Source organism: Apium graveolens, chromosome 5 (assembly GCF_009905375.1).
Source record: "Apium graveolens cultivar Ventura chromosome 5, ASM990537v1, whole genome shotgun sequence".
NCBI lineage: Eukaryota > Viridiplantae > Streptophyta > Magnoliopsida > Apiales > Apiaceae > Apium > Apium graveolens.
Window position 1 is genome coordinate 310,349,232 of NC_133651.1, and position 10,496 is coordinate 310,359,727.

The 10,496-nt window shown below is 33.2% G+C and overlaps 1 protein-coding gene across 1 annotated transcript; it reads right to left on the bottom strand.

The window, feature by feature from the left end:
* Window positions 1-4,814: 4,814 nt before the first annotated feature.
* Window positions 4,815-8,607, bottom strand: LOC141659390 (metal tolerance protein 4-like). Its single transcript, XM_074466237.1, has 7 exons — window positions 8,341-8,607; window positions 7,399-7,568; window positions 6,815-7,013; window positions 5,921-6,099; window positions 5,700-5,850; window positions 5,433-5,563; window positions 4,815-5,291 (listed from the first exon to the last, which is right to left on the bottom strand). The coding sequence occupies exons 1-7, from the start codon at window positions 8,561-8,563 to the stop codon at window positions 5,112-5,114; spliced, it is 1,233 nt and encodes a 410-aa protein (XP_074322338.1). The 5' UTR covers window positions 8,564-8,607; the 3' UTR covers window positions 4,815-5,111.
* Window positions 8,608-10,496: the final 1,889 nt, after the last annotated feature.

A 10,496-nucleotide genomic window follows, 5' to 3' on the forward strand; every position in this document is an offset into this window, starting at 1 on the left:
GTCAACAGCATATCCTCAGGTATTCCCAGATATATGGCTGCAAGTGCTATCTTTTCCAGACGTGGTTCTAACTTTTCACATTTCTCCTTCAAATCATCTGTTTCAATCGCCCCCCATACTCCCTGTGCTTCCATTAAGGCTTTCATTTTTACTGACCAGGCAGTGTAGTTGGTCCGTGTCAATATTGGGTAACTGAGTCCTGGTGATCCTTTTTTCAATTTGGGTGTGTCCATGCTTGTGTGTTCTGTAGGTTTTGCGGTTGCTGACTTGGACATATACTTGGTCATGTACTGGTGATATCGCTCTAATACCAAATGTAGACACAAGAAAGTAAACTAGGGTATTTCTACACAGGTGTTAGTTCTGAAACTGAGAAAAACAAATGCATTCAGATGATAACTGTTATAGAATGAAAAGTACAATGTTTAATACTCAAACAAATTTCCAGGAACATGGCAAGAAAATAGATACTACTACTTCTGATAACTACCCACTACTACTACTTCAAACATACTTCTAAAAATGCTCTACTGCTGCATGACTGAGTCATGTATTTAATTAAAATCCTACATAAAATACTTTATTTAACAAATATGTTTAGATTAATATCCAACAGTTATGACGACATGATACCAGGCTCCCCCTAGAAACTTTTTCATGTCTTGATGCACAAAAACAGGAAGAACAATGTTGTTGAGTGATGATAATGTTTCTTCGAATTGGAATTGTATGATTAGTAATCAAGTTAAGGCTCACTGTTGGGCAGCCTACTGAGGATGGAGTGCTCAGGTTTGTGTTCACATTCAAAATCGAGGTGAACAAAGGCACGTTCAACTTCAGGTAGTTTCTCAATTTTTATCTGTAGACTTTCTCCTATGTAATGTGCTTCTTTCAATGGCAAATCTTCTGGAAGCTCAATGTCCACCTAATACAAGGGGGAAGTAACAAGAAAGTTCCGAAGAAACAAAATTGAGCAGAGTAGAAAATATCCCGAGAACATAAAGAAAAAAACCATATTGTTCTCTAGACTTTTGGTAGATATAAGATGAATTTACTAAGAAAGAGGCACCGGTGAACTTCCTTACCCTTCCAGGGGGATTTAGATCGACTCTTAGAACGGGTGATGTTTTTGTATACAGCTGGAATGTAGGGAAACTTACTTGTATTGATCTTACAGGAGTTTCCCCGCTCAACGGTTTTGGTAATGGGGTATTTACAGTTGGCCAGGCGGTAACTAAGACAGCTGAAGCAAAGGTTAACAAGCATGATCAGGCGTGTAAAGATAATCAACACAGCCTTATACCATTTTCTTTTGATATATTTGGTTTCTTGACTTCTAATGCAGTTGAATTTATGCGAAGAGTACAAAAATTCATGAACAAGAATGTAATTACAGCAGGGTCGGCTGAATACGTGTTTCGATGATTAGGTTTTATGATTCAACGAGGTCTGGCGATGCAGCTTGTTGCCCGTTCAACTCGCACATTTGTAACTTTACATAATAATTTTTAACTTAGAAAAAATATTAATTTTCTGGGAAAAAATAAATCTAAAAGAACTAAGAATTTTTTAGTTGAAATTTGGACGTGGTGGTAATTTTATAACTATGTGAAAAATTTTATATGTCACTATAATAGATAAACTAGCTCGCTTATTTGTAAATTAGATTAAAATAAATCTTGGATGTTGTCATAAATGATAAACAAGTTAACATTATTGTAAATCATCTTGGATATTGTCATAACTGATAAACGAGCTAACATAATAAATCACCCGAAAATGAAACAATTATTTCCATGATTATAATCAAATGGAAAAAACAAATACTTTGATTTTCATCGCTAAATACTGTAACTCAACATTGATGAATAATTAATTAAGTCAAATTTGGTATGAATTTAAATTGTGCGTAAAACAAAACAAATTAATTTCATGTATTTAGATTAATTGATCGTTTCGAAGATCTAAATGGAGAACACAAAAAATGAAAGACATGGTGAATGAATTTAGGAATTTCATGAAAAATGAAAGTGTATATAGTTGAATTGAAATAGACGAGAAATCAAAAAAGGTAAAATAGAGAGAAAATAACATGTACCTTAAATTACCGCAGATGTTAGAAGAAAATCATCGTCAGTGTTAAAATTTATTGATCGACTTTCATCGTGCTCATCATTACCCTTATCTTTATTTATTGTTTCTTTTCAATCGCCGCCACATGTAAGAACTATTTATCAATTGATTGATAAATGAATCTGTGTAAAGATTTAATTATTTTTTAATCATAGATATTTATACAAACATACACGTCGATTACTGAAGTTCAAAACATTGAAACTCTTCACTTTTTATTATTTTAATGATTGAAATAGACGTATTTAAAATTTGAAAGTTGATATGTAAGATTTTGTAGGAACATCAATGGTAGAAGAGGAATTAAGCCCTTATATATGATCAATATATATTATCTCGCTATTTTTTATATTTTTTACACAAATTAATTTTAATAAAAATTATGTTATATAAAACTTGCAAAAACTTCTTTAAGTTGTTAGAGTTTTCATTTGTTTCATCACGAATATTTTCCAAGAATATGTTTTTTATATTTTCCGGTGTTTGTTTGAACTTTGAAAGGTATTTTCCACCAAAATGTTTTTTGTGCGTTTATCTGACTTTCAAACAAAATATTTGATAAGTAAATATTTGAAAGCTTAAGTTGGTATTTTGGACTCAAGTTGTTGCTATTTTTGATATATTTTTGAGTTATTGCATTTCAGGCATCGGTTAAATGAAGAAAGGAGCTTTTCAAGAAAATATGCTGAAAGGAGTTAATAATTGGAAGCCTAGGACATTTTCAAGTTGTAGAGAATCTCGTTAGTTTCGCGTGTGCAGTTGAATCGCCTAATTCTGACGAGCAGAATTCAAGATACGGCCAAAAGAATAATCAGCAGAAAAATCCAGAAGACAGGCACGGCCGCCCCCAAAACCAGCGCGGCGGCCCCGCCTTTCTGCCAAAAAAACAGCGCGCCCGCGCTGATTTGAGCGCAGCCGCCCCGCCCTTTTTTCCCCAGAATCTTGATTTTAGTAGAATTTGATGATTTTGAGGGTCCAGGTCCACTAGGGGCTTATATATAGTGATAAAAGGACGTTTTTAACAACAAGGAGACAAGGGAAAGCAATAAGAAGACCTAGAGAGAACGAGACGGCTATTTGAGGGTCCAGGTCTACTAGGGGCTTATATATAGTGATAAAAAGACGTTTTTAACAACAAGAAGACAAGGGAGAGCAATAAGAAGACCTAGAGAGCACGAGACGGCTATTTGAGGGTCCAGGTCCACTAGGGGCTTATATATAGTGATAAAAAGACGTTTTTAACAAGGAGACAAGGGAGAGCAATAAGAAGACCTAGAGAGCACGAGACGGCTACGGAGAAGAAGACTTTTGTTTTCTTTAGTATAGTTGATACTTGAATGCTTATTTTTGATTTGTCTTTGAACCCTAATACTCTTATTCAGTTTATTATCATGCTTTAACTGGAACTCATGGTGATGATGAGTTCGGCTATGGACTAATCATTATCGTGGGGTTCTAACGGATTAACTTATGGATTTCTATAGTTAATTTGTTTCAATATCTTGGTGTGTGGTGATTGATTGATATCCTAGTATTGGTTGTGTTTATTCTTTTTATGTGCGTAGCTAACATATAAGATAGCGTGTTAACCTCTATTGAAGCGATAGTGAATATAGAGGTTTAGAACTTGCTATGCTAGCGTAGGTGCATGTATTTATTATCATGATTCATGGGAAATTTTAACCATCTTACTTGCCCTATGTAATCACGATAGATAACTTGTGCATTAAACCTTTATGTTGTCAAATTTTATAGACATATATGGTCTCAACATAATTGGTGTCTATTCAGTTTCTATCTCTTTTGTGGATGTCTGGTAGTAGGGTATTCGTATAACGAAAGTTGGTGTTTACTAGTTTCGTGTTATCTGATTAGTTGTCATCACCATTGCATGCTAAGGTTAAGAACAATGACTTTGAATGAAGTATTTAATGAAGTTAGAATCTCATGTTTGTCATATATAGTTAATTCAATCACTTTTAATCTCATTGCATGTTGGTTTAATCTTAGTTATAAATATTTCAACTTGTTATTTGTCTTAACCAAAAAGAGTCTATGTGGGAACGAACTAGAAAGTATTCTATATTACTTGTGAACGCGTATACTTGCGTGTAATTTTAGCGCGTAATTTCGCCCTAACAATATTTTTCAAGAATTTCCTGTATTTTTTGTTAATAATTTTCAAAAAAAAAAATTTTGAGAAAAGTGATGAATTTCTGAAATAATAGCGTACCCTTTTCAGAACAACAGAAAAACAATTTTCAAAATTAACATCTTACATAATTTATGAAATTCTATAAGAAATGAATTTCGTGAGTTAAACTTACTCAAAATTTGATTTCTATATTTTGCAATTTTTCTTGTTCTTCTAATTGTAATAACCGTGTTTCTTAAAAATCATGTTTGATAGTTTTACGATAAAACTAAATTATTTTTTAAATAATAATTTGTTTAATAAAATGCTAATCCAATGAAATGCATTAATAAAAAATAAAATGTGAATTCATGAACGGGCTAAAAATATTTGATGGAATACAATCGTCTGTTAAAAAACAATAATTTAGTTCATGAATATTAACAATTTAAAAAATTCATTTTTGTGCAAAATAAAAATAGTTGGGTAATCAAACCATGGTCAGGTAATCAAACTGCAATCAAATCTAAGTTCTAACATAAACACATTGACCAAAGTACTAGCATAAACAAAAAGATGGGATTTCTAATTTTACATTGATCCCAGTGTTCCATTTAGGCATTTACAATAACCACTCAAGTCTCCCCATTAGCTCCATACAAAAGTTGATCAAAATATTGTTGAAAGAAAAAAGTAAAAAGAAGCTCCATTATAGTTATGACGACATAATATCAGGCTCCCCCGAGAAACTTTTTCAAGTCTTGATGCACAAAAACAGGAAGAACAATGTTGTTGAGTGATGATGATGTTTCTTCAAATTGGAATTGTATGCTGTGTAATCAAGTTAAGGCTCACTGTTGGGCAGCCTACTGAGGACCGAGTGCTCAGGTTTGTGTTCACATTCAAAATCGAGGTGAACAAAGGCACGTTCAACTTCGGGTAGTTTCTCAATTTTTATCTGTAGACTTTCTCCTATATAATGTGCTTCTTTCAATGGCAAATCTTCTGGAAGCTCAATGTCCACCTAATACAAGAGGGAAGTAACAAGAAAGTTCCGAATAAACAAAATTGAACTGAGTGGAAAATATCCCAAGAACATAAGGAAAAAACCATATTGTTCTCTAGACTTCTAGCAGATATAAGATGAATTTACTATATCACTAACCTCTACGAAATATAGAACTCCAAAAGTGTATGCACGAACTGTGTCAATGCGCTTGACTTGTGGGTGTCTTATGACGAGATATGTTAGTTTCTGCAAAACTTCCGGAGGTGCTGATTGTCCCACTAATGATGCTGCATCAGGAAATATCACAATTATTAAAATAGAAAGATAGATATAACTTCTAGATATAACCAACTATTATTCACGATATAGAATTTTAGTTAAGTATTAATCATTTCTAATTTTGGCTGGGGCTTAAGAATCTACCTGCATTTTCCAGAACAGTTCCTGACCAATTTGTGATTGTGTATATTGCGAGGATAATAGCACCAACTGGGTCTATCCACCAGTAAAACTTGTCACCCAGAATAGCTGCAACTAATCCTACTATGTTTGTTATCACGTCGAAGTAGTGATCCTACATATTCCAAATAGGGAAATTACACAAATAGTTTAGTTGGGGATGTTTAAAGTTAGGAGTGACATACCTTTGCATAGGCACGTACTATGTCGTTTCCCGAGCTTTTGCAGTAAATCCACAGGGCAAGTTTTACAACAGCCGCAGTTAGCATTATTGTGTACAACCAGAGCAACTGATTTGAGTTCATTCTAGGAGGAGGGTCATCTTTTATCAGTTCTTGTATAGCTTGGATCAAAACCTGAAAGCCTGGAAAAAAAAATTACAATAAGAAAAATCCCCTGCAAAAGAATATTTCCACACAGAAGAGATGGTTTTCCGACGCAATATCTAGTAGCTTCTCCAGGCTGCACAAGATACTCTTAGAATCCAGATCAGCTTCACAGAACTAGGTCCAAAATAGTAGGTATAGTCAAAGCAAAATCTAAGATGTAAGCTATGCAAAAGGTGATGCACGAACACAAACAAAATGCGGCAAAAGTAAAAAACTGAGAGAGAGTCACCAAATTCCATGTGATGCTTTATATCTTCAGAGAAGAATGACAATATCATGTCGGAGCCCAGCGATTATCATACAACAAAGGAGGCTTCTATCTTGTACTTCCAACTTTTACCAAGTTCAATTTGACTGTCAACAAGACTGGTCTAAGCCTGTGAATTACTTCGACATCCAAGAAGTCCAAGTAGTTCTACAGAAGCATACTGGAAACAAAAGAACTACTAACTTGACTCTTACTTAAATTACAGAGTTATATATTATGCTAAAAACATATTACAACTTCAGCAATAAACTTCAAGGCCCCCATCCTTTCAGTTTCATGTTATCTAACATATGATCAAGTTATATAGCAAGACGAAAGTCATTTGAAAAATGCAATAAGCTAATAAAGGACAACAATATAACACTTGCATTTACGTACAGACTAAATGCTCTAAACTTCATATATAAAGCAAACTAACTTACCAAGTGTCGCCATGATTGCAGCAAACATAATTATTCCTACTGGTTGTACCCTCAATTTCCCAATCGGATATCTATATATGTTTATGTTTTTCATTGACAGATGGGTGAACCAAAGTATGCCACCAGCCATTAGATCAAGTAAAGAATCCAGGGTTGAAGCTGCAATAGCTATGGATCCACTCTTTATTGTTGCATATATCTGAAAATGCAATATGATGTGAATATTGTGATGATAATTGACAATCTGACCTAATATCATGGAAAACAAGTCAAGAATGTTTCTCAATATACTAGTTAAAAGTCCAGATGCTATCCTAGCATCACTGTTTCGTATATATTGACAAGCTAGATGACAGTATTAACATTACTGTAGTGCTATCAGTTATGTACACAACAAAATATCTGAGGATGAAAATCGATTTCAAATCTTTGAAAAATCCTACAATTACTATGAACCTAATTTCTATTTGACTCTCTGCCCTGCATCACGCTAGTATTATACATGACGAAGGAGTAATCATTCATGACCTACCAAAATACATGTCTAAGACATTATTATATTAAATCCTGAAACATGTAGTCACCTTAAGTGCTAGGAGCAAAATGTTTGCATAGTTAGAAATTCTCATTGCTCTTTCTTGTTGACGTTGTTCGTCTAGATCTTCCTCTTCAATTTCGTCGGTCTCCACCACCATATCAACTTTCTCAAATGATTTTAAGGTTGCAAATTGCCTTTCATAGTAATCCTTCTCACCTTCATTTAAAAAAAATAGACATTTAATAAGGGGCTTCGCAGCTAAAGCATCTCTGTGTTAATCCTACAAAACATTAATTCAACTTGTATTTTGCATTATTAAAGCAAAAAAAGAGACAAACTCAACTTTAAGAAACGTTTTCAGTGTAGCAAAACATGAGCTCAAGTTGCGTTTTCAATTTTAAAAAATAAAAACGGAAGACGCAACAACATTTTTTTATGATTAAGAAAAACATAAGGCCAGACCCCGTTTTGTTGTGACATTTGGGACTATTTTTTCAGAAATTTACATCTTGGGTCGTTCTCCCCCAAATAGTGAGCCAATGCTCAATTACACTTTCTAAATAAAATGTGCAACACAGTTGAACGCACACACCTTTTTTTAAGGCTTTCAACAAAGTAGAATCAAACAATCACAACTACAAACATTACAAGTTTCTGTATATATAGCAAACACACTCACACGCTTTTTTTTATGTTCTGATAAACTAATTAGAAATGATCACAAACATACAAGTACTTCACGTTGATAATCAACAAGCTAATGAGAAACAACATTTCAAATAGAGAGAGAGAGAGACAAGAGAGAGAGAGAGACGGAGAGAGAGAGAGACGGAGAGAGAGAGAGGCAGAGAGAGAGGGGGAGAGAGAGAGAGAGCGAGAGAGAGAGAGAGAGACAAGAGAGAGAGAGACAGAGAGAGAGTCAGAGAGAGAGACGGAGAGAGGGAGAGAGAGGGAGAGAGAGAGAGAGAGAGAGAGAGAGAGAGATGACCTTGAGTTAAGGAAGTAATAGAGGAGAGGTGAAAGAGAGCAGAAGACTCGAGATCAACACCAGACCGTACTTTATCAGGAAGTCTAGACACAAAATCATTCTTCAACGAGTTCACAGAGTTACGTCGACTCAGTCTCGCTCTACCACCACCCAACCTCCGTTCTCCTCCGTTCACCGGCGACAACAACGCCGAATTAATGTCACCGGAGGTCTCCCTATCCATTTTTATCACCACAAAATATGTGTACGTGTGTATATATTTCCCTCTCTACAGCATTTTCAACTCTCAAATATATCATTTTCGCACACAGTCTTGGCACGTGGCATATTTGACTTAAAATTTTAAAATGAAAAGGTTTTATTTATCGTTTATAAATTAAACTATTAAGTACTGTTTCTTCCTAAATCACGAAATTTATTTGGATACGTTATAATGCTACCTACCCCAAAACTAGATCTCAAATTTATTCTAAATAATCATGATATTTTTTTATTCGTGAACTCACGCGTGTGGAAGAGCACATTTTATTTTAGAGAAATTGAACGAAATTTAAAGACACATCATTAACTGAGAACAGTTTTAGAAACGTTTTTTAGAATTTTAGCATTTCATTTTATCAATACTACTAATAAGTAAATCTTCGATTATTCAGTCAATTTAAATTTATATAAGATAAAATTTGATGAATATAATATATACTTTGAGAAATAATTGAATTGTGGTTGTACTATTGTTGTAAATTGTTATAATATCAAGATTTTCAATTTTTTGTTCATTACGGATATTATTTTTAAATTTAGTAAAATATTTTACTAAACATGTACCATGAGGGAACGGGGGTGTTTTGTGCCCTCTAGAGAGTTGACGGCAGAAAATAATATGATTATTATAATAAAGTCATGATACTATATTTGTTCAAAAACTATTTTTCTGAACCAACTCTTGAGATCTATAATAATCTAATTACCCAATTTTGACAAATAAACACAGACACGTAAGCGTATTTAAAGCTCCAAAACATGCAGCAATGAGACCAATCTCGTTTGATATATTTTATATAATTTTTAATTTTAAGCTACTCCCTCCGTCCCAAAATGATGTTCACATATTGACTTTCGGTATTGTTCACGGTAAGCGATTGACTACTAATTTACGTTTAATCTATAATATCAAACATAGTCATGAGTGATCTCGTTGGATTCGTATTTATCAGTACTTTAATACAGTGAAATTTTTATATTTAATACTAATACGAATTTAAAGATATTAACGATCAAAAGTGTGCATTGGCAAACGTGTACAACACAAAGAGGAAACGTTTTTAGGGACGGAGGGAGTACTTTTTAGCCAAACAAGCTTTATTCAAGAAAATTCATACATTCAGAATTTATCTCTTGTCGTCTTAAATTTCTGTATATGATATTTTTCCTAAATTACTGAATACGATTTTCGCACATCCCGAAAATTTATTAGAACAAATATTTATTTGTAAGACAATATTATTCTCAAAGTACTATATGTTCTGCAACATAATCTGCTTTAAAATATAAAATAACATATTATGTTGCAATTCTTCAACACGATCTGCTTCAAAATATTACATAGTTGTATGACATGTTCATTTGGAGTAAAGTATTCATTTTGAAAGTAGTATCGTTAAGAGATTAAGTTTGGTTCCCTATTAATACAAACATTAACTTCATACTTCCTCCGTCCAACTCCAATTTATCATTAATGTTTGACTTTTTTTGATAAAATTGACCTAATTTTGGCAAAAAAAATTCATATAATATATAATCAAAAAAATTATAAAAACTATATCATTATAACGTACATGTAATCTACTTTAATATGTATTTTTCAGTTTTTTAAAATAATGAAAAATTGATGTTTAATTTACTGTCAAAGTTGAGTCAATTTGACCGTAAAAAATCAAACAGGACAGATAATTGGAACGAAGGTGTTAATTGTACGTGTTTATGATGATAAGATCTTTCAACAACAGAATGCTGGATTATCCCAGGTTTAGATAAGGGTTAGGGTTTTATGTATATCTTGTTTGACTGGATAAATATCTCTTTTACTTATCTCAAACAAACCTTATCTTAGAAACCAATTTTGAATCTTTCAAGACTTATCCTTTACTTAATTTATC